Raw genomic sequence first — 22,409 nt, 5'->3', positions numbered from 1 at the left:
TTTTTTTTTCCATTAATGTGTAGGGTTGATTAGTTGTCAAACAAAAAGAAATACTTTACAAGTCACTTACTTTATTATTCTTTACCTTTAGGCCAATTATCAGGCAGGTAACAGATTTTCCCCTCGGAAAATATATGAAATTGAACATGTTTGAAAATATTGGTTGGCAAATATACAAGAAAATGATATTGATTTAAGAGAATCAGGGACAATTATTGATGCAGGCGGTCTGGGGGTCAACCCCCAGAATATTTTTTTTTAACAATAAACACTTAATTTCTTGCATTTTGGTGCATTTGTGTGCACCTATTTCTATCCTTTCCTGAATAAATAAATAAATATATATATATTAAAAAATATATAAATATATATAAACACAATGGAATACATTGCAATAAGGCTATCAGGCATTCTGTATTGTTTTGTATTTATTCTCCTTTATATCAAAATTTCTATGTAATATCTGAGTTAGCAAACATGCAGCTCAGGCATGATTTATTCTTTCCTTCTCTTCTTTTGTTGTTGATGTAACCTCCTTGAATTTGCATGACAAGTATCCACCTCAGTGATTCATTATTCATTTTCATTTATGAAGATAGGCTAGCCCTGGACTGTAATATTTCAGATGTTTTAGCAAGATTTCGGCTATAACTTATACCATTTATGTTCTCTGAGGTTTGGAGGAGTCGTAATATTTTGTGAAAAATAAAGTTATAATTGGCTATTACAAGAATAAAGTCACTATATTTCAGAAAACAATCTACCTGCACCTACCTTGGTGTGCAATACGTGATTGCTCTGCTCTCAGACCTTCTGACAGACGCAGAGGCCTGTTTGGGTCTCTGGTCTCTGAATGAGACATGGTGTAGGGACGTGGCTGTAATGCTTTACATAAGAGGGGGAAACCGAAACTAAGGCAGAAATACACGGAGCTTAAACGCGACACTAGCGCAGCATGTCGACTTTTAAATTTATACTTAAACTTTTTTTAGTCTCAATTTATTTTTTTTGTTATTGATATGAAAAGGTTTTCTCAAAAAAATAATGTTCTCTCATAAAATGCTTTTTTTTGCCATCAGTGTGGAAAGGTTTTCACTCAAAGAGTTTACTGTCTTGCATGTAATAAAGAAACAAATCTAGCTCCATACTAGTCGCCGCTGGTCTGTAGTCGTCAATCCCCATAAAATCAAGTCAAAAATCCACACGGTTTGGTGGCGACGGGGAGGGCCTGCTCCTGCTCCTGGGCCTGGTCCTGGTCCTGGGTAGGCCTGTCCTTTGAATGGCACAATCCGCTCACCATGAATAACAAACCCTTTTCCTCCCATTTATGAAAACATCCACTGACACGATGTCAGTGGATGTGAAATATATTGTGATATTGTGGTTTTAGCTGCTGGCTAACGTTAGCTCGCTCGCTAACTGGTCAACTGCCTAGCTAACGTTAGCTATCACAACAAATCGAATCAAGAAACCGTAATTATGTAGAGGAAACTGCAGCTATTTTAACAGCATGAGATGAATAAACGTTACTAAACGTAACATGGATAAAACTAATGAATAAACCTATCCGTGGACAGGTATATTTTAATCGGCAATATATGCCACTATACATGTCATCAACAGTCGTGTTTACATCCATTGCTTTGATTGAGAGACCCTTAGCGGCAGAAAGTTACATATTGGTCTTTGAACTTCAAGTTTGTTAAATGTAATGTAAATAGTCTAAAAATAGTCTTGGGCGGTGCTTAGCGCCGGACGGAGCAATGGTGCCCCTGCAAAAAAGCCTCAGGAAGGAACTGGTTTTAGTGGAATGTGTACATTCAAAATTTGTTTTAGTTGTGCAATAGAAAACTCAGGTTGGACAGATAGTCTAGCTAGATGTCTGGATTTACCCTGCAGAGATCTGAGGAGCAGTCAACCACAGTCCTCAAAAATTGACCGGAGATTAGAATTCCAACACAAGAGTTGCGGAATTTCCGGCAGCAAAGGAGTAATCCCGGAAGTGGAACGTTGTGGATATAGACTGTCCATTAGGGCATATGTCCAGCGTATTTTTAAGACATACAGTGTAAAAGATGATACTTCCATGTGTCCAGTAGTGTTGGCAAATGTATCCCGAATTAGAAGGCAAGAATGACAAACAACTCTCAATTCACTGTACAAAATCTTCATTTTTTTGTTTTTTCTTCCTTATGACGTACAACAGGGGACCCGTAAACAAAAAGAGAAAGTCATTTGATACAAGCTAGAATGCAGTTCAAAAATATATAATAAAACAAAATTAATAAAAAGCAGGTCTCTTGTCCCTTGTAGTTAGAGGAAATAGTTTGAATACAGCTTAATATGATGTACAAAATATCACACAGTGATAAATTGCTAATAAAAAAATAAAAACACAAAGAAATGAGAGTCCTTTACCTTGGCCTCTGACTGGTAACAGATTTTTTTTTTTTTTTTAAACTATTTTCTTCATTTTTCATGTTTTTTAATTATTTTGCTTTTTTACAAGTTATACATTGTCATTATCAGTCACAAGCAAGTTCTATGCCTAGCAAGGAAGAATGATTCACTTATGATACTACAGTATTCTTACATCTTAATAATCATAATCAAAGAAAAAGAAATGCAAGAAAGAAAACAAGGAATGATGGACATTTACAGCACGTAACGGCATCTCTAGTCATCATTTACAACCTCTGTTTTGATTCCTTCTTTTCTTTTTTGATGTGTCATACTGATTTGTCTTAAGTCTCAGAGAGGGGCCATCTCTTACTCTCACTATAGATTAACTGAGCCACAGCAGGTTCTACCCCTCGTAGTATTTATTCCAGATTGTAGAAGAAATATCTGCGAAAAACATTATTTCTGCACCCTGTCTGTAACCACTCCTCACCAGAAGCATCCACGATTAGATGTAGTGCAAAGTGGAGCCAAAAAGTAGTTAAATGTGAGAACAGGACATTATGTCCAGCAGCAGTACAAAGATGTATTTGCACCCAGATCTTGTCTAATTTCAGACAACAGTCCTCCACCTCGCCTCAGTAAACTATGACTGCTAGTGTCCCCAGTGTTTAGGAAAGGAGCATTTACCTCTAGGATACTTTGAACCTTTAGATCTGACACCTGACACCTAATGTGATCCTGTCATCTTGAAGAGGTGGAGTGTGCCCTTTAACCAACTGATTTAAAACCAGGTTTTATCTTCTCGAGGCAATAAAATGAAATTACCAGTCAAGTCATTTGAAGTCAGGTCAGCTGTTAAGTGACCTACAGCAAATAAACGCGACAGACAGAGATAGATGGGAGATGTCTCAGAGGAACGATGTTTCCACCTAAGCCAAATTCTCTGGGTCACGTTCAAAATAGCAGAACCATAACAAGACAGATTAGGTGCTGAGTCATGCAACTAATATCAACCGACACCCACGGATCTTAAATCAGACTTTTCTTTTTTCTTAAATGACGAAAGTGGCAGAATTTAAAATGACTTTCTTCTTTCTCTCCATGGGGCCATTTTTTCCCAGCATGCCTCTTCAAAAAGAGGAGACCAGCTTCTTGGGTAATGTGCTACTGTGCAACTGATGCACGTCAAAAACAAGACGAGGGAACCTTGCCTCGACACACAAGTGAAGTCAATGTCAAGCTTCTTTTTTCCTTATTTTTTTTGTTGAAAGCCTGAATAAATAACGAGCCAGAACCGAGCACCACCTACAAACTGGCACCGACTTGAAGATGAAATTAAAAAGACGACCCGAACAGCTCTGATCTGAGGAAGGGTTTTCAGTCCAAGTGGTCCTCACTGTAATATAAGTATCCGCTCTGTACACTCCTGACGTTACAGTGACCGTTCATTCTGAAATGTGACCACGGGTAATGAAATGATTTCAACAATGAAATGTCAGATTCACTCTAAAGCCCGATGAGTGAGAAACAGTCTCTCTTTCTCACATGTACACGCACAAAAGAGGTCCCTGATTCGGACTCAAGACTGACAGTGTCTCTAGTGCATACACAAACACACACACACCTACCCTTCTGTACAGTAAAAGCAACAAATGACACAAACTGTGTGTCATTTGTTGAGAGCACACAGACTTTCCTCACTACCAGACTTTGACTGCACTGCATCTATCTTTAGCTCTTTAGTTTGGGGTGAAAGCATCAATGTCCAGAGTTTACACTGTACATCTGTAGAAATGGACCATGATCTTGGAAATATGTTAATTTATCAGGTACAGCAGACAGGCATTCTATCACACACACACACACACACACACACACACACACACACACACACACACACACACACACACACACACACACACACACACACACACACACACACACACACACACACACACACACACACACACACACACACACACACACACACACACACACACACACACACACACACACACACACACACACACACACACACACACACACACACACAAATTCTCAGACAATCAATGAGACTTGGCCATAAAGTTGAAATTAAAGCTAGTTGTTCAACACTGGTTAGCAACTGTCTAATGCCTCCTCACATCACACACACACACAACTAAGTTCAACAACCTGGAATACGACACCACACAAACACACTCTACCTGGAGTCTTTGGAATGTAACACATTGGTTCCCAATGAGGAGGTTGCTCAGGTGTTTTCTGCAGACACTGGGAAAGACAACTGTTATTAGTCATGACTACCATACTTATGTTAGTCACAAGCAATTTGTTTATAAAAAAAAAAAAAAGTATCTCAAATAAAATGCCGTGGTGCATCATGTGTGCTGTGCGTGTTTCCTCGTTGGTTGCCCTGGAAAATGTGAGTAGTGTGTCAGCAGCACATGCACACACACACACACGTTTGTAATAAGTGTTGGTAGAATGAAAAAAAAATAAAAGAAGCAAAACAGAATATTGTAGTGTAGAAAAGTGTTACTCCAAACATGATTATTCAAAAAAGGAGCAGACAGTTTTGTTTTGTTTTATAAAAAAAGAAAGAAAAAAAAGCAGTGTGATTAGTATTACAAGAAGTCACTGAGGCATCAGAGGACAGTGAGGAAGTAAGGGGAGTTGGCGTCCTGTGGCGATGACCCAGCCAGTGGGGTGCAGGACAAGTGTGTGTGTGTGTGTGTGAATATAAGCAGGTGAAATTTGTCCACTGTAGTCTTCAGTCTCGTTTTGCCCAGTTGTTTTTGTTGGACTCTAAAGGCAAAAAAGAAGGTAAACAAAGTTAGACCAACAGCCGCTCCAAACTGCTCATAAAACTGACATGAAATTTATATTATATTTTAAGAAAACTGTAATATTTTATAGTGGGGGGAGGAAGTAATTGGACACTTTAAGCCAGAGAGGATTCAACAAAGTACTAGATTTGAAATGAAGGCTCTCCATGTATGTTCCGAGATTCTAGAGACTTGAGTGATTTTTTTTTTTTAAATGATTTAAATAAAGATTAAGATTAACCTTTTTAGCCATTCAATGATTAAAAGATGTACTCCAGCAACCAATTTAGAATTGGACTTTTACAAAGATAGAGGAAATTAATGGACATTCTTGACTTTGAAGTAGAACATTTTTTTTTTTATTCACATTTAATTCATGAATTCCAAAAATGAATTCATATTTCTATTTTCTTTTTTTTTGTCGATTTTTAATCAAATCTTGAGCCTGAAAATAGATATTGAATCGTGACATTTTCTGAATCGTGCACCCCTACTGGGAAGGCCCCTGCACACCTTCAATATCTTATGAACAGGTGAGTAGGAGGAAATGTTCATAGGTGAGAGAAAGCTGAATTCCTGCACACTGTCATTAAAACAGCGGTTTTACCTGGTGAAGGTCTATCGACCGAAACGCAACAGTTTATTACAGTAAAGCAAATTGGACATCTCACCAGAATGGCAACAGTGCTTTCAGACAAAGATCTTGGCAAGTGCATCTGAGCCGGCGCTGGCGATGAAGGGCTGTGAAGAGTGGAAGGCCACGTCATGAATGGCCTCGTCGTGCTTCTTCCTGTGAGCCGTGATCTCCTGCACGCAAGTCCTGTTGTCCAGCATCCACAGGCGCACCGAGCAGTCGTGGCCTGAAGGGGGACAGGGTGACCGAGTCCTTTATAGTGTTTTATAACTGACTTAATGCACAGCTTCATCTGCAATGGACTATAGCGTCATTTTAGCCAAGACTGCAGACTGTAAACGGGTTTTCTGATTGGTTTTATATCATCTAAACATGCGTTTGATGCTGTATAGTAGATGGTATAAACATTTTTTTTTTCAACCATTGAAATCTTGTTACCCATTTGTGTCACGAATGGACGCAACGTTAAAAAGGAACTGGCATTAAAATCTCTCTCTTGGTGGGCGAGTTAGCCCAGTTGGTAGAGCAGGCGCACACATATATAGAGGTGTACTCCTCCATGCAGCGGCCCTTTGCTGCATGTCCTTCCCCCCCTCTCTCCCCCTTTTATGTCTTTATCTGTCCTGGGGAAATAAAGACCTAAAATGCACCCCCGCCCCCCCCCTCCCACATAAAAAAAATAACAGGTACGATGATGCTAATAATATCTGAAGATAGAGTGGGCAGAGGGGTGGGAATAAGATCTGGTTTACAGTACTATGAAAATGATATAGATTTTCTTTATTTCAGAGAAAGCCCGATTCTAAGATGTCGCCCTAATTTTCAATTTCAATTTTATTTATAGTGTCAATTCATAACAAGAGTTATCTCGAGACACTACAGATAGAGTATGTCTAGACCACACTCCAGAATTTACAAGACCCAACAGTTCCTAATTAAGGACACAGTGCAGCTGAATGGTACTCACTGCCAGAGATGAGGTAAGTGCCTTTAGGGTCTGTAGTGAGACAGGTGACCGCATCCAGGTGAGCCACCATTGAGTGGACAACTTTACCTGTACAAACACACAAAGCAAGCCTACAATGACGCATATACATTCCAGGAAAAAAAAAAGTCAGTCGACAGAAATAAACACGTGACCAGCACGTATAAAAGACTTCCTGCAGATACCTGTCCGGTTGTCTAGGAAGCGGATGGTGCGGTTCTCGTGTGCAGTGATGGAGACGGGCTCAGATGGGTGACTGACCACACGGTTGATCAGCTCACTGCCTGCAAAGAACAACAAACAACTACATGTGAAGCTCACTTTTTTCTATTCATCTACTGAAGTATTTTTTACTTATGTCAGGCGGGCAATGTCACTTGTTACTTAGTCTATATCGACATTGGTTTATTTATGGGATAGTACGGTGGTGCTTTTCTTTTTGTTAACTTTAAACTCCTGTCCGGTCGAGCAACACTAACCAAACCTCTCAATGTTACACGCTAAAAAGGGCAAGTTTTAAAGAAAATTTGGATCGTGCAACAAGGCACACGTGCTTGGTTTGTTCAGGAAAAGATTGTTAAAGTGTATAAAGACTATATTTATCCCATTTACTCTGTAACTGGGATGTTTAGGTACCATTTGGCGGGGATTTGCTACAGACAAAATACACACGCCGATACACTGGCATCGCTGTGTGTCTTTTGAGCAAATTATGTTTAACCATGTATCCAGCTAATTTATATAGCTCAAGTGATTAATCATTTACTGTTGTGTGGGGTTTTCTTTTGTGGGGTGCCAATGTTCCACCTGAACAAGGTACTTCCTGTGGCCATTTGGAAGTGCCACGCTAGCTGTGTCCGAAGCTTAGCGCTGCCACGATTGTGATTGGTTTAAAGAAACGCAAACAACCTTCCTCCGCAGCACAGCAATGCGTAACTACTCAATACTAGTAGTCTATATCCACAATGTTTCACTTCCGCGATTGCTCCGGTGCTGCCGGAAATTCCGATGGATGCCACTCTTTTTTTCGCCTGGATGTCCATTACCTTCTGCTGTTAACTAAAACAACTTTTGAAGGAACTGCACGTATGTTCCACCATATCAAGTTGATCTCAAAGCTATTTTTGCAGCTGCAGCGTTGCTCTGTACGGCGCTTATCGCCACCCATGGCGATTGTGATTGGTTTAAAATAAATAAAAATAAAGCAAAGCATGTTTTGTAACCAGACCCTTCTCGCGCTGTGGAGGTAGGTCTGGCAATGTGCGTCTGCTCATTACTACAAACAGAACATACCATCCTTGGTCTGTGTCTCAAGCGCAGTGATGCTCTGCTCTGTGTTGAGGTCGTAGAGCAGCGTCTCACCAGCGTCAAATGACACCACCACCTGGTTGGGGTCAGTGGCCACAAAGGCTACGGAGGTGGGTGTTCCGTGCTCTGGGAGAAGAAACGAGAGGGTGTCGTTGTGATAAATGGACGCAATACAAAGCTCAAAAGCACATCAACACGCTCAACACAGACAAATACCTTTCTCCTTATTGAAGACTGACAGGCAGGGAGCTGAGTTCTGAGGGTCCCAGACGCGAATGGTGCCATCGGCTGAGCACGAGGCAAGACGATGGTGAACTGCAGAGTACGTTAGACCCCACACGCTGTCGTCGTGGCCGGCTAGTACACTGCTCTCGATGCCAGGATCTGGATGGACAAACGCACATATTCAAAAAGAGAAGAGAAAAAAACGGAACACTCTTCCATATTGGAATGTTATAATATAATAATAATATATATATAATGACTGACCATAGTTATCGTAAGGATCCACATTTAGGTCCGGCATCTTCCAACATCTGATAGTTCCATCTAGACCCCCGCTGTAGCAGGAGTCTCCGTCCTCGCCCATGGTCAGAGATAGAACTGCTCCACTAGAGAGAAAGAAAGAGGCATCAGTGGTTGCACTGCATCTGTGTATGTCAGAGACACGTTTGTGCACAAGGTGTGAATGTGTACCTCCTCTCACCTGTGTGCTCTAAATGTGTAGATAGGTTCAACATCCAGCGCTGCGTTCCTGTGGAGGGATACGCTCTTATTAATTTGCTTGTTAGTTTTATTTCTTTGTTGCGTTTGATTTTACATTTGTCCGTTATCTGTCCTCTTGCTGCCTTGGGAGTGAGTTATAAGCATAAAAAGCGCGATAAACATTTCTTGCTTTAAATTTCCTTTTGCTCCCTGTGGATCTTACTTTTTTGAGTGCATGGCCTTGTTGAGGTTCCACAGTTTTAGTGTTCCGTCCTCAGAGGCTGTGAGCAGCACCGCTTGGCTGGGGTGAAAGGTCAAAGCGCGGATGGCATCGAAGTGGCTACGTAGTGTGAAACGAGGGTTCCACGTCTTCTTGAACTCGTCTCGGTTATCCTGCATCTGACGGGACACACATTTAAAAAGAGTCAAAGTGTGCACATTAAGTGTATGTTGTATTACATGCCATGTATTGACCAGAACACGTGTAATTACATCCATGGAGAGATCGTTGTCATTGGCAACGGTGAGATCAGCCAGTTCACCCAGGTTCATGTCCCCTCCTCCAACGGCATCCATAATGAAGACGTCAGAGGAGAAACCCAGGGCGCCACCTGCAGGTTTGGAGGTAAAAGAAAAAAAGCACAAGTTATGGCAAAACAACATGGCCCTATAAATAAAGGCTGAAATAAAGAGAATGAGGTTGAGGTCTCTCTGGCAAGAGTCCATGCATCTTGTGTCCTTACTCCCACACTGTGTACCAGAGGATATATTTATATGTGTAGGAGGAGTTTTGGAAGTTTAGCCCTACGCAGGCTTTAAATTGAACAAAACGGTACCACACCTACATGTGTGGGTCAATATCTAAGCTACAATCATGCATGTGTTTAAGTAAAGCATAGTCCATGTTTTATTTGGGGGGGCGAAGTTAAGGATAGTCCATGTTTTATTTTGGGGGGCGGGCTCTTACCTTCCCCGGAGCGAGCCTGTCCCGATACAGAGGGGGGCGGGGTGGGTTTAGGGGGGAAGTCCGACATCATGCCTTGTAACTTGTTCCTGCGGTTCTCTGAACCCGGCATGAGGAGAGAGACACAAAACATCCAGTCATGCAGAGGGGCGAAGGAAGGATGGACAGGCCAGCACACGGACAGATGAGAGACAGATGAATGTAGACAGAGGCAAAAATATAGACTTCATTCTTTAAATACAGAACATACCATTTTTGGATTCTTTTTCTAAAAGGATGCGATCAATTAAGAGCACAGGGTAACAGTGTAAACATGACTCAAAGAATGAAATGTGGACACATAAAAAGAGAAGGCAGCATGCGGGATAACCTTTAAAAATGACCCCGCACCGCAGAAAATACATCTACAGACAGAGATGACAGCTACACAACTCTAAAGAGTCACAGACTGGCAGCTCGTGAAATAGGACAGAGAGACGACAGGTGGTTGGGAAAAGAGGTTGGTTTTATTGACAAGAAGAGATGCCAAGACACAATGAGAAGTAAAAGATAAAAAGGTGAGCAGGGAGGGAGGGGGAGGGAAAAAAAGACAAAAACACTGGTGGCAGTGATTCGGACAGTGCTGGTGCTGATGAGGTTGCTATGGCAACAGCGTACCTAACTCCCGTCCGTCCCCCGAAATCCGGGCCTCTCCCGCCCCCTCCCCATCCTCCCCCGAGCCCAGGAAGTCAAATTCACTGAGGGCATCTTCCGAGTCGTCTTCGTCCTCCTCGTCCTCCGGGTCCAGGTCTGTGGTCATGGGCTCCGCACCCATCTGGACATGAGGCCGCAGAAGAGAAGAGAAGGTTGATTACGTTAGTCATGAGTAAGTTTATAGTTTGGGTTCTCCCTTTTCCTCGTCTTCCTGATTTCATTTCTGTGTTTTGTGGTTAACACTTTTGATTTATTTTTTTATAACACACAAATCATACAATTTGTAACAAGAACATAAACCAGACAAATAACCTTAGGCTAAATGGCACCTGGGTCCCTGAAATCCGACATAGATTATCATGTATCGCCGTCCGAAATTCCTGGACCTTATCACAGGATATGAAGTAATTGTTCGTCCTCTGTCTTACATTTCCAATGATTTGGTGATGATTCAGACAAATTTGAAACAATTTGAGGGAGGCGCATCCTCACATCACGTGACATAGTTTTAACATTCCCACAGATTCCCCAAACCCCATTGGGCATAAGCATAGAAAATTACCCAAAAACCCCATGACCTTTCCCATACTTCATCAACACCTTATCTAAACATTCTAGTGCTTTCGGCGTTGAATAACTGGATCCAAATATTTTTTTAAATTCCTAAAAAGATTGAGACTTGGGGATCTTAACTTCATATCTCATAATTCATCATACCTTTACACGAGACTTCTTGTTCTTGTGCGATCCATCGATGCAGTCGGTGGCCATGCCTTGGAAGTCATCGTCCTCGTCACTGTCGTCTTCGTCATCATCCTCACAGCCATGCAGGAAGGGGATCTTATCGAGCACCGAGCCACCCAGACCTTCTTTAGAGCTTTCCTTGCCCGCGTTCCTACAAATGCACATAATTATTCTTCATTCAGAGTTCAAAAAGATTTTTAGGACAATACCTTGCAAGGCAGGATGACCTCAATTACACTTATATAATACCATGTTATAAAAGGTTTGGCCACAGCAGTCTACATCACAGTATCTGCATTAGAATATGTATTTTATAATCATAATAAAAGTCTAATGAGTGCTATTTTTTTAACACGGTTTTATCTTTACATGGCAAAATATGTATCTGCCTGACAGGTACAGTACATACAGTATTTTTTTTCTTGTTTTTTCCCCTTCAATAACAGGTAAAAAACCTTAATAGATGTCTGTTTGTTTTTTTTATAATCTTACCATGTTCTCATGATGGAGGATGCCCTCCGTTTTAGACATCTTTTCTGCATCTTGTTCTGTTGGCTTTTGAGATGTGCTATTGTTTCACTGTCGTCACATTTCTGCTACAGACAAATGCTACTCACAAAGCAGCTTTATGATACAATGATGAAGTGTCTAATAAGTACTCCTACTTATTTTCCCAGCTGGGCTTTAGTCACCTGCACATTTTTTGTAGTTTCTAAGCATAGCACCGTTTATATCGATATTTCACTCACTAATGCATACGCAGATCATTGTAAAGACTCTGTCTTTGTCAGATGATCTTAAGTGGAGAACCTACTCTGTGCAGTGGGATGTACGCACTACCTTTTGCACTGAAGTGCCCCATATGAGCATACCAGAATACCTAAAAGGTCAGGTCTGTAAATAGATGAGATTATGTCATGGCATGGAAATGGCCCAATCCCAAAGTCTGGACTCACAGTCTCAGGGACTGTGGTGCGTGTTCTCGCCAGGTAAACAACAGCTCGACACACGACCACGGACCGGGCTTCTTGCCCAACTTGTAAAATAAGAGTTTGAATAAATTTAGAATAAGGCTGTCTCCTGTGTCTTGGCCGTGTGGAAAGCAACAAACTTAAAATTAAATTCCCAAACTGGCAAGTGTCAGCAACATCTTTGTTATTAAATGTTGCCAAGGTAACATGTGATCTTGTGAAGTGCTGTCCCATTTCCATGTATACCTATCTGAGCACTGAAGGCCTCACACACTCAATCACTTAGCACCTGAGATCAATTTAGTCTGTGAGTCTTCAGTCCTTAGGGCTCACTTTGGGATTGGGCCAAAAAGGCCATGTCTATAAAGGGGTGGGACAAGACTGAAAGCCTATGGTTGTCAATATATGCCAACACAAGTTTGACAACAACTGACAAACTAAAACAAAGAACATGTCCATCTTTGTTTCACTCACATGAGGTGCCATGATTTCAGCCACCCCAGTCTCACCTCTTGATTTGTTCCTCTATCTGTCTGACCAACAACGATTCTCCACCTGCCCGGGGCTCAGGCTCAGGACAGGTTTCACTGGGCGGAGGCCCGTTAGCCTCGGGGCTGCTCCGCCCGAGCAACGAGCGCACACGCTTAGACCGCATGTCCAGGATGGTGTCTGAATAACCCACTTCCTCAAGATATCTACATTCACAGGAAAAAGCACACACACAAACATTTACTTACACCCATGTAACCCAATCTTTCTAGTCTAGTCTTACATTAAAGTAACAATGGAACACATTTTTAATGGTACTGAGATGTAAAAAAATAAGAAATAAACAAGCTGATGACGGTGAGGTCTTACTTGCGTAGTAGCTGACGACCCTCCTTCCAGGACATCTGATTGGCTGGCTCCGAGTCTGATTCAGCCGGCCCATTGGGAACTACAGAAAATAGATAAGTCAATGGTGATGTAAGAGCAGAAAAAGAGAAAAGCAGAAAAATTGAATTGCTCGGAAAATAAAGCAGCAGCAACATAGTAATATATAAGGGCTCGGTTAAACATACGTTGGTCTGCCTCTGTCTCTGGTTTCTTGTCTCCTGGACTCTGGTCGCTTCCTGTCTTCAGCTTCTGGTGCTTAGTCCTGCAACCCCACAAAACACCACATGAGGGGAGCATTACAACCGAATATGGGAAGCCTTTTCACCATCAAAGCACCATGCCTCAAGCATGCAAGACTTAATGACAGCAGGCTGAGTGGATAACAAACACAGTGAGCTCTTTGGCTTACCTCTCTTGTTTGAGGGCGTACTCCAGCATTTTAATCCGCCTCACCAGGTCCTGTTTCATATTCTCCTGTCCTTTCCTCTCACCCTGTAGGAACGCCACCTGAGCCTAACACATAGAAAAAGAACCTTAAAAAAAAAAAAAAGCACGCACATACTACAACCACTCTTAATACATGATCAACAATCAATTCATAGTGACACCATAACTGCGGTGAATTGGCTAAAAAGCATGTGCGGTCTCAATTAAATATAGAAAAACATTTAATATCAGCGGAGATCGCGAGCAGAGACCGTGAAGGCAAAAGTTTGATGTGACAAGCATAGCAAACATGACCTCTGAGAACCCAAAGGAATAAGTAGAGGGTTGTGGAACAGGGCTCTTATTTTTAACTTCTCCTAACCAAAGCCTCAGTGCGCATCTGCAGAAGTAGAAAAACAAGACACACACCAGCCAAAATTCAAATACCCTCTTCTGAGACACATCCTTCCTTTGTGTGCTTCCCCTTTCGTTTTCCGACCGTTTCCTGCCTCTCTGAACTGATACAAAGCTTACCTCGAGGAAAGATAAGTCGCCCATTTTTGTCATATGGCAAACAGTTTTTGTGAGAAAAACAAATAATGCGATAATGAGAGAATGCAGAGTAACAACACTGTCAAGATTTGAAGAGGATCTTTTTTTGTGATCGCATGTTGTTGTTTTTTAAACGAGAACTACCTTTAGACAGGTTCTGCCTTTGGGTAAGACATCATATGGCAACACTTGACAAAGATGTAAAAGGGCTGCTGGACTGGATGAGAAAGATGTGTACAAGTTTCAAGCATGCTGTGTTTTTGCACATTGCTTCACAGTGGTCAGTTTTTGAGCAAAACTGTGGTTCACAACAAACATCATACCCTCTGTTGGTTAGAGGGGAAAGATACCCCAGATGGAAAGAAAACAATGATCCCGGTTAGAAAAAAAATCCCACCTCTGTTTCTAATCTCAGGATTTCCATGCAGGTGATTGCACAATAGTTTTGCATTGTCACTTTCTCTTTCTCTTTTGTCTCTCTGTTCTGGAGCATTAATAGGCCTACCGATTGTTTTATAGTCTAGTCTTTTTATAGTCTATTTTTCCTGCATGTCCCCGTCTGTGTTCATGAGTCTGCTCCCACACGCAAGTGCAGTTCTGTAAAACTAGAACAGTCTAAAAACACTCTCTCACGGGGCAGCGACTCTGCTTTCTTGAGAGGGTAGTCATTCACCCGGGAAAGTGCACACACACAATAAAGATAACTTAAAAGGTCCAATATGTAATATATTTACTGTAATAAATCCAAAACTGACCCCATTGTGTCATCAGACATATAATGAGGAATAAATTAAGAAGGAAATGCTAAATTGAAACACTGTCTTTTCTGACTACAATGCTAATGGCAGTGATTTTTCCTTTTGAAATTTCCAATCCGTGACGGAATTTCTGTTTGTGTTTTGGCCTGTGTGTTGTTATCACCTGCCCAGTTTGAATGCCAAGCCGGGTTGCTTGAAATACCGGTAAAAACGAAAATACGGCGCACTACAGCTGTAACGTTAGTACAGCCATGAAAGCCGCAAACAAACGAACGGATCAATGGACCCAAAAGGATGCAGAGTTGGCAAGCGGGCCATGGTTGTTTACGTGTAGCCTGTTCTGCGATCGTAGCCGACAACGTTGACTTATTTTAAGCCAATAGAGGGGGGCTGTAAATCAGGGAGAGAAGACTGTGAGTTTGCAGTGTGCTTAGCAATTGTTGCCATAATTCTGAGACAATAGAGTGTAACCAGTTGCGTGAAGAGGATGGCTTGTACTGTAGTAACTATTTCAAAAACTAGCTGTCAGTATCCCATATTGCACCTTTAATGTAGTTTATACTCGGCAAAGCCGATGACAAGCACAAAGGTTCATAAAATATGTCAAAAATAACATATATCCACTGTGTTTGTGTATACGGAGCACAGAAAAACTAGTACAAAACAATCTGCTTAGCTTTGTATAAACAGCTTTGCATTAGCATGTCATTTAGTGTAGTTATGTAGTTAATAAAAACAGTTAGCATAGGGTTAGCTGCATATTTCCAGCTTCACACAAATAGTAATTGTGCAGTTGTTGTGTTTTGTAATAGTATTTGTACATTTTAAAGTAGAGTAAAATTGCAAAAAATGTGGTTCTTTCAATAAGAAGCATCCACAATAATGACAAATTACCGTTCTAATACTGTGGCCTGCAGTGGGTTGAGTAGAGCCAACTTGGGTAAAATCAGTCAAATTCAAGCAGGTGCATGGTGGAACATGAGGTCCTCTGTACACAAATAAACTAATATTTAGCACCAACTCCTCAGTGTACTGACTTGGACGCCCATGAGCAGAGCACTGAAACCCCAACTGCTTCGAGCGCCGACTATGTGGCAGCCCCTTTGCTCTGACACCTCACCATTAACGCATGTTTGTGTCTTGTGTGTAATGCACAGTAATAACATCTGAGTGTAAAAAACTTTACTTCCAATTAAAGGAGTAATGAAGAGTTTCTTCTTCTTTTTGGTGGGTAAAAAAACCTCATTGTCAGTTAAAAACTTTGAGAACTACCATGCCCAAAACCCATGGTGTGAAAACTAGCGGCAGATAAGTAAATTCTAAAAAAAAAAAATGTATTTCTTGAAAAAAATAAAAAGCTTGAAGCAACAGTAGTGTACTTAGGACAATCATAGTATACAAAAGGCATTTGATTATTTACTGGTGTACATTTGAACAATCTCTTTACTCAATTAAACAAAGTCAACAGTCGGTGCCTAAAATTGTTAACACTAAATAATACAAAAACACACACAACCCTACACACACACACACCCACACGTTCCTAGAAGGACAGGCTCCTGGGAACCTTAAATCCCTGACAGTGCTTTGTCAGCCCAGGATAGAGCCAAGGCTGCATGTGTACACGTAAACACACATTTAAATACTATCATGACAATGAATGCACACTGTAAGAGCTGCCTTTGCCGATTCATACAGGTAGCCAAAACAGAGGGACACATGTGTCAAAAGTTTTTCCTTGCTGTATGTCATTATTTGACTAGAACTATAACTACACATTCTATGGCTCTGACCTGGTTTTTCTTGTTCTTTCTTTTATAGTATTTGTCTTTGAAAGTGATGGCAGCACACACTATTATAGGGACAAGAACAGATACAGCTTTCAATAGATTAGCTTGTGGGGAAAATAAGGTCCCGAAACTAACCGCTCCCATCAAGGTGTGTGAATTAACAAAGAACTATCATCTAGTTTTAATACAAATTGGTGTTGTTTTTAGCTTTCTCTGGTCTGTACCATTCTGCTCTGTTTCTGGTTCAGACAGACAAGGTGTTTCTGTCAAGTGACTGACACTTTAAATACAGAAAGAGCCCAAATGGAGCAGCAGGTCAAAAGACATCACAGTATTTATAAAGAAAGGTGAATTTAATCAAAAGATTGTTCCATGTTTAAATCAATCCACATCAAGGAGTAACAAAGTGATTTGTTAGTCTTTTTGGTGTCATTTGACATAGCCCTGTTAACATCGACACTGCGGTTATTTTCACTGTATTATGTTGGTAACCTAACAAAACTAACAAAGTAAAAAAGAACCTTGTTGCGATTAAACCGAGGGCGTAAGCAAGCATCCGGGAAGCCTACCTCCTATGGGGAGAATCTTAGGCTAACAAGCCATCACCTGCCGTTAGCATTCCATTAACTCCCATTAGTATTGGAGTCCCTTTGACAGCGAATAACGGTGGGTGGGTTTTCCTCTGTGGCCAACTGCTGCGGACCTTTCCAGAGTTTGTTGAAGCATAGAGAGCTGACACATTTAGCCTTTTCTGTCAATCCCCCCCCCCCCCCCATCTACTAGATGCAGAACAGGGTCAAGGGCAGCTTTCTTCCTCCACTGGCCACCCTCCATCTACTCATCCCTACATCCCCATGAGAGAATCCATGAGCCAACAAGTAGAGCAGTGAAAGATTCTGGGACAGCATACTTTGATGGAGCGTGTCAGAGTGTGTGTGGTATTTAGCTCAAGTATGACATCCTAAAAAGTTGGGCTGGCTGCCTAAGTTTGATTAGAAGATGCTAGATAAGCATTGGGAAGCAAGAAATACTGCATGTCATGAATTTGTTTGAATAAGAGGAAATACATGAAATAAACTGAAAAGTACAATACGAAGGTGAGAATTAAGGACAGATAAAAAGAAAGATAACATCCTAAAAACACATTGGTACGTATAAAACAGGAGTGTGGGTGTGGGTGGGAGTTATACACTGTAATAATGCAGTAGTATATGAATGTCATATGTGTCTGAGAGCGCAGAACTATTAATTAGAAATGTGTACCCAGGGGCCCCTAGGGCCACAGTCAACAGGAAGTGATGTAATCTAGGTCACCAGTAATCTATTCCACACAACTACTGCCACAGTTTATACACTTAAATAGCTAAAAATGAAAATAATACAAGGAGGAACAGGTAAATGTCCGCCCTTTCCCTGTAGAAGAAGAGTAGTGACTTGGTTCAATGTCTGTTTGACTATTAAATTATTATGAGGAACTGGCCACAACAAGCTTGTTCAGGCACAGTGCAGGAGTAGTGTAATTTGATAGAATACACTGAAAAAAGCTTCTGGTGTGCCTGAAGGACAGAGAGACAAAGCCACTGCCACCTGTCCCCTGTGCTGCTGTCCCATAGTCGTGCTGGGACGTCCCACCTTGCCCAGTATGGGGAGGGCCTTAATTCCTGGCATGTCACTGGAGACACGACACCACAGGTGGCCTTTCACACCAGAAACCCACTTACTGAGACAGCACATGTGTTACAGTCTCACAGAGACACGCTATGCTACAAACGTCCACGTGGTCGCACAAAGAGTCAAGTAGTCGCAAGTTGATAGTGTTGTGCCATCTTAATAATTGGAGATGGTTTTGCTGCTGCTGACATCGAAGATTTTGAGTGCAGCTTCCTCACGAATACCATAAGAGTTAAAACTGTCATGTGTAGTCGACATGTGAGCAGACTATGAACACATGTATGTACAGTATGGTGCTAACTGCATAGGACATGGCCAGGGGGAGCGTGCTAACTGGCCTTTACAGAGCCCTGCCAGCATGCTGGCAACAAAAGCCAGAGCCCTGTGGCCTGTGGGTGTTAAAATGTAAGCTAGGTCAACTTTTCAGTCTGGCACTCCAGCTTCCCTCTTTTTCTCTCTCAGCACAGGACGTGGTGCAAATTGTACCCATGAAACCGGACCACGAGCAGCAAATACGCACACTCAAACAAAGTTCCATAACAAGCACTAATGGCGTGCTGGACATAGCGATGGCCCGCTTCTGCCTTTCAATCCCACTCTTCTCCACACACGACTATAAAAGCAGCGGACACAACCAGTGTGGTATTGTTCATCCATTTTTTTATTGAAAGACTACTATCTTTAGCTACATAGGTTTGAGTTGGGGGCAAAGTGTGAAGCAGAGTGACAAAAGAGAGGCAATGATATGAATTTTTTTTTTGTTTGGTTTTGTCAAGCTCCTGAACTCAAGAATATAATTAATCCTCATTACAAGCGATTTGTGGTTAGAGGAGGAATACCACATACTGTACGGGTTTATGAGGAAAAAGGTGAACGGTTTATCCCTTCAATCCAAACGCAGAGTGAAAACGTCTTTGAATGCGTGCATGTTTTCCTAACCTGCCTTAATCCTGGAACAATTTGATGAGTGCGCACAATCTTGCCCGGCAATGCTCTGCCTCACACAGTTACACATATGCATGTAGGAATGTCGCACAGTACAACCTCTGTCTTCTGCTGTCAGCTTCTGATTAACTGGGACCATTAGGAGACTCATGCCATTCAAGTATATTTTTCTTGCCAATTTCATAGACTCAAATTGATGACCTTTAAACATGTAGCTCTGTTTTTTTTTTGTTTTTTTTTTAGGGCTGTCGGTAGCGAGACAAATGACAACCGTCGGTGTTGTCTACATCGAGTTATCCTCCTGCAAGATTTTGCACCCAACAGGCTTAAACGGGGCAAGTTTTAAACTTGTTTTTAGCCTCTAAACATGCTCAAAATGTCATTACCAGTGCCTAGCCATGTCTTTCTGTCACATCTACTGCAGTCAGATTCACTGTGTTTACTTGGAAGGAATAACTGCACATGGGTAGGCACTAGTAATGACATTTTGACCATGTTTAGAGGCTAAAAACAAGTTTAAAAACTTACCCTGTTGGGTGCTAACTCTAGCAGGAGGATAACTCGGTGTAGGCAGCACTGATTGTTTTCATTTGTCTTGCTACTGACAGCACTACAAAAACAGAGCTACATGTTGAAATCGGCCGGAATTCTCCTTTATGGACACAAGCTCACTTCTCCAACCTAAAGGCAAACAACACATTTGTTTGTAAGTGGCAGGTCATATTTTTACGTTCAGTCAGGACTTACGAGTTTACTTGTCGATAGCGTGGGACTTAACTTACAATAATCTAAGACAGTCAAAAGCGTATAAATGATAGTGACAAATACAACTGCGTGTCACTATCCATCTACCACACCACTGACTCACCAATCAGTGTGACAGGCTCTAATTCAAAATGTGGATTTTCTTTCAATGCCACCAGCTATACAGATATACACATTTACAAATTGTATGCCTCAAGGAACTTCATCTAAGAAGATTTTGCGGTAAAATCTGATTCAATACATAAACTGCTGGCAGTCTAAATGTTCACCCGGATCCCTCTCTCTCACTGTGCCAACTGTTTTGTGAATAAAATCAAATGTAACATCAGATTATTCCTTATTTTAATGGGAAATGTCCTCAAGTAAGTCCACCCCTTTTTCAACTGATGCTTAAATTACTAGAACTATCTAATGCTGTGCTTTCAAAAGGAAACTCACAGCTGTGTGACTATTTTGTAAGATATGAAAACCTGACAATTGTCAACTTACACACTAGGTTTTCACATAAATGCGAAAATGCAGTCCATCTTAAAATGAGTCTGGTGCTGCGAGGTTTTTGTTGTATGCACCTGCAGTAGTAACAAAGAGACACACCTAAACTCTGTTTACATATCTTTTTATTTTTTGGATCACTTACTTGCTTTTGTAGGCTGACATAGACTTACTTCTATTATCTAACTTCGTGGTATATCTATACCTTTGTGAGTGGAATATGAGTGGTTATATGGTTATTTAAAATAATAACTAGCATCATTATAATTTACTCCAGCATACTTTGCAATCTTCACTGCACTATTGTCTCAACCTGTCTGTATTGTTTCTATTTATAGTGTGTATATATATTGTTTGCTTTGTTGTTGTTTTTTTGTATGAGTAAGCACATTGTGAGCAATACGATCCAAAGAAAAAATCTTCGTCTGTGTCCTCATACCTGGCAAATCAAGCTGATTCGGATTTTGATTATTGTATGTTTAAAACCTACTGGTAACTGTTTGACTTTGGCTTTACAGTAGGTGATCATCAGCTGGAGGTCACAGAGTCCCATCTTTGTCATATAACGTTACTCTCCAGACACATCCTGGTCAATACAATATTATAGGGTGTAATGTTAGCTCGTTAGCATTCTGGCATCCTGCAACTGATTGGTTGTAGGGCATGTGTAATGTTACTGTCACAAAGCTCCTGCAATAACAGTTCTGGCCTTTATTCGGTGTTAACGTTGTAAACACATGCTAAATGATAAACACATTTAACGTTACCCTGAGTTCGTCTCTCTCAGCCTCCCAACGGTATTTCTCGGCCTGGAAGCGTCCCCACTCGTACTGGATGAAGTGAAGGATCCCAGGAAGCGTCATACACGAGTCCCCGTCCTGTAGCTCACGAGCCTGCGACGAGCCGGCCATGGCCACGGCTGCTGCCAACGCTCCGGTCGCCGCAGCTGATGTCGGCTGGCCCGGTGCTGCTTTGGGCCCGTTTGGGTTGCGCCCCGCTCCGCTGCTGCTGCCGCCGCCTCCGGAGTTCGGGTTTGGTCCTCCGCCGGATCTATCCGCCTCCATTTTAACCGTTCAACCTTTCGCCAGGATAAAGAGGTGGAAACGGGCAGAGTGTACGAACAATATTAATTAAAAAAAAGTACCTCGTACCCTTCTTCCAACCCAGCAGCACTTTGCTATGGACTACCCCTTTTCTTCCCTTTCTCTCACGCACAGAGCAGAATTACTATTCAGTTAGCAAAATACTACACTTCCGCTTCCAAACCTTCAAAGTATAACACGATAATCAAGCTACATTTTTGTAACCTCGTTGCCTATTTCTTCACCATTATGCCGTGTTTAGCATAAATTCTTACTTAATAACGTTTGCTAAAGTAACAGTAATATACGGCTATTACATGTCAATCACTCAAAACAAGTCTCAAAATGTTGTTTGCTGCTCTTATTTTGTATATGCCGGATTTGTTTCCTCCTCTTTGCGTTTGCTGTTGAAAATGCTCAATGTCGAAGACAAATAAAGGGCCATGTCTGTAGTAATACACAATGAACGTGTATCAAGAGGAGTTCATTTCCTGCCATTTTGTGAGCATGGATGTTTCAGGACAAGGCAAGGACTGTAAAGTTAGCCAACATTTGATCCACAATTCTGTTTCCGGTTTGAAGTCTCCACAAGACAAGTCGACTGTTTTTTTTATGCCATACAGGTCCCTCCGGTGTGTTTTGTTGCAGATCTATAGTCATGTGGACTTGAATCCAACAAATTTGAATGCAATTATCCAGAAGCATTTTGTGAATACATTATTACTGCATACTCTAACTCAGATGGGAATATACATGCATAATAATTACATAATACTGTAAATGCCTTAAATATTGCAACGCTGTGTGAGGTAGAAAA

The 22,409-nt window shown here is 41.4% G+C and overlaps 1 protein-coding gene across 2 annotated transcripts; it reads right to left on the bottom strand.

The window, feature by feature from the left end:
• Nucleotides 1-2,151: 2,151 nt before the first annotated feature.
• On the bottom strand, nt 2,152-21,780 carry strn4 (striatin, calmodulin binding protein 4). 2 transcript variants are annotated; one of them, XM_034863967.1, is made up of 19 exons: nt 21,278-21,780; nt 13,521-13,624; nt 13,297-13,373; nt 13,094-13,172; nt 12,745-12,930; nt 11,757-11,819; nt 11,238-11,415; nt 10,485-10,641; nt 9,831-9,926; nt 9,356-9,474; nt 9,087-9,262; nt 8,865-8,912; nt 8,648-8,769; nt 8,375-8,542; nt 8,144-8,284; nt 7,036-7,134; nt 6,833-6,919; nt 5,903-6,091; nt 2,152-5,211 (listed from the first exon to the last, which is right to left on the bottom strand). In XM_034863967.1, the coding sequence occupies exons 1-18, from the start codon at nt 21,572-21,574 to the stop codon at nt 5,922-5,924; spliced, it is 2,367 nt and encodes a 788-aa protein (XP_034719858.1). In that variant the 5' UTR covers nt 21,575-21,780; the 3' UTR covers nt 2,152-5,211; nt 5,903-5,921. The 2 variants fall into 2 exon arrangements, with proteins under 2 accessions (XP_034719858.1, XP_034719869.1); XM_034863978.1 differs by lacking the exon at nt 11,757-11,819 and having other exon boundaries at nt 21,278-21,777.
• Between the last annotated feature and the right edge of the window lie 629 nt (nt 21,781-22,409).

This window comes from Etheostoma cragini, chromosome 3, assembly GCF_013103735.1.
Source record: "Etheostoma cragini isolate CJK2018 chromosome 3, CSU_Ecrag_1.0, whole genome shotgun sequence".
Classification (NCBI taxonomy): Eukaryota; Metazoa; Chordata; class Actinopteri; order Perciformes; family Percidae; genus Etheostoma; species Etheostoma cragini.
The sequence above is the reverse complement of the archived record's forward strand: the minus strand, read 5'-3'. Positions and strand labels throughout refer to the sequence as shown.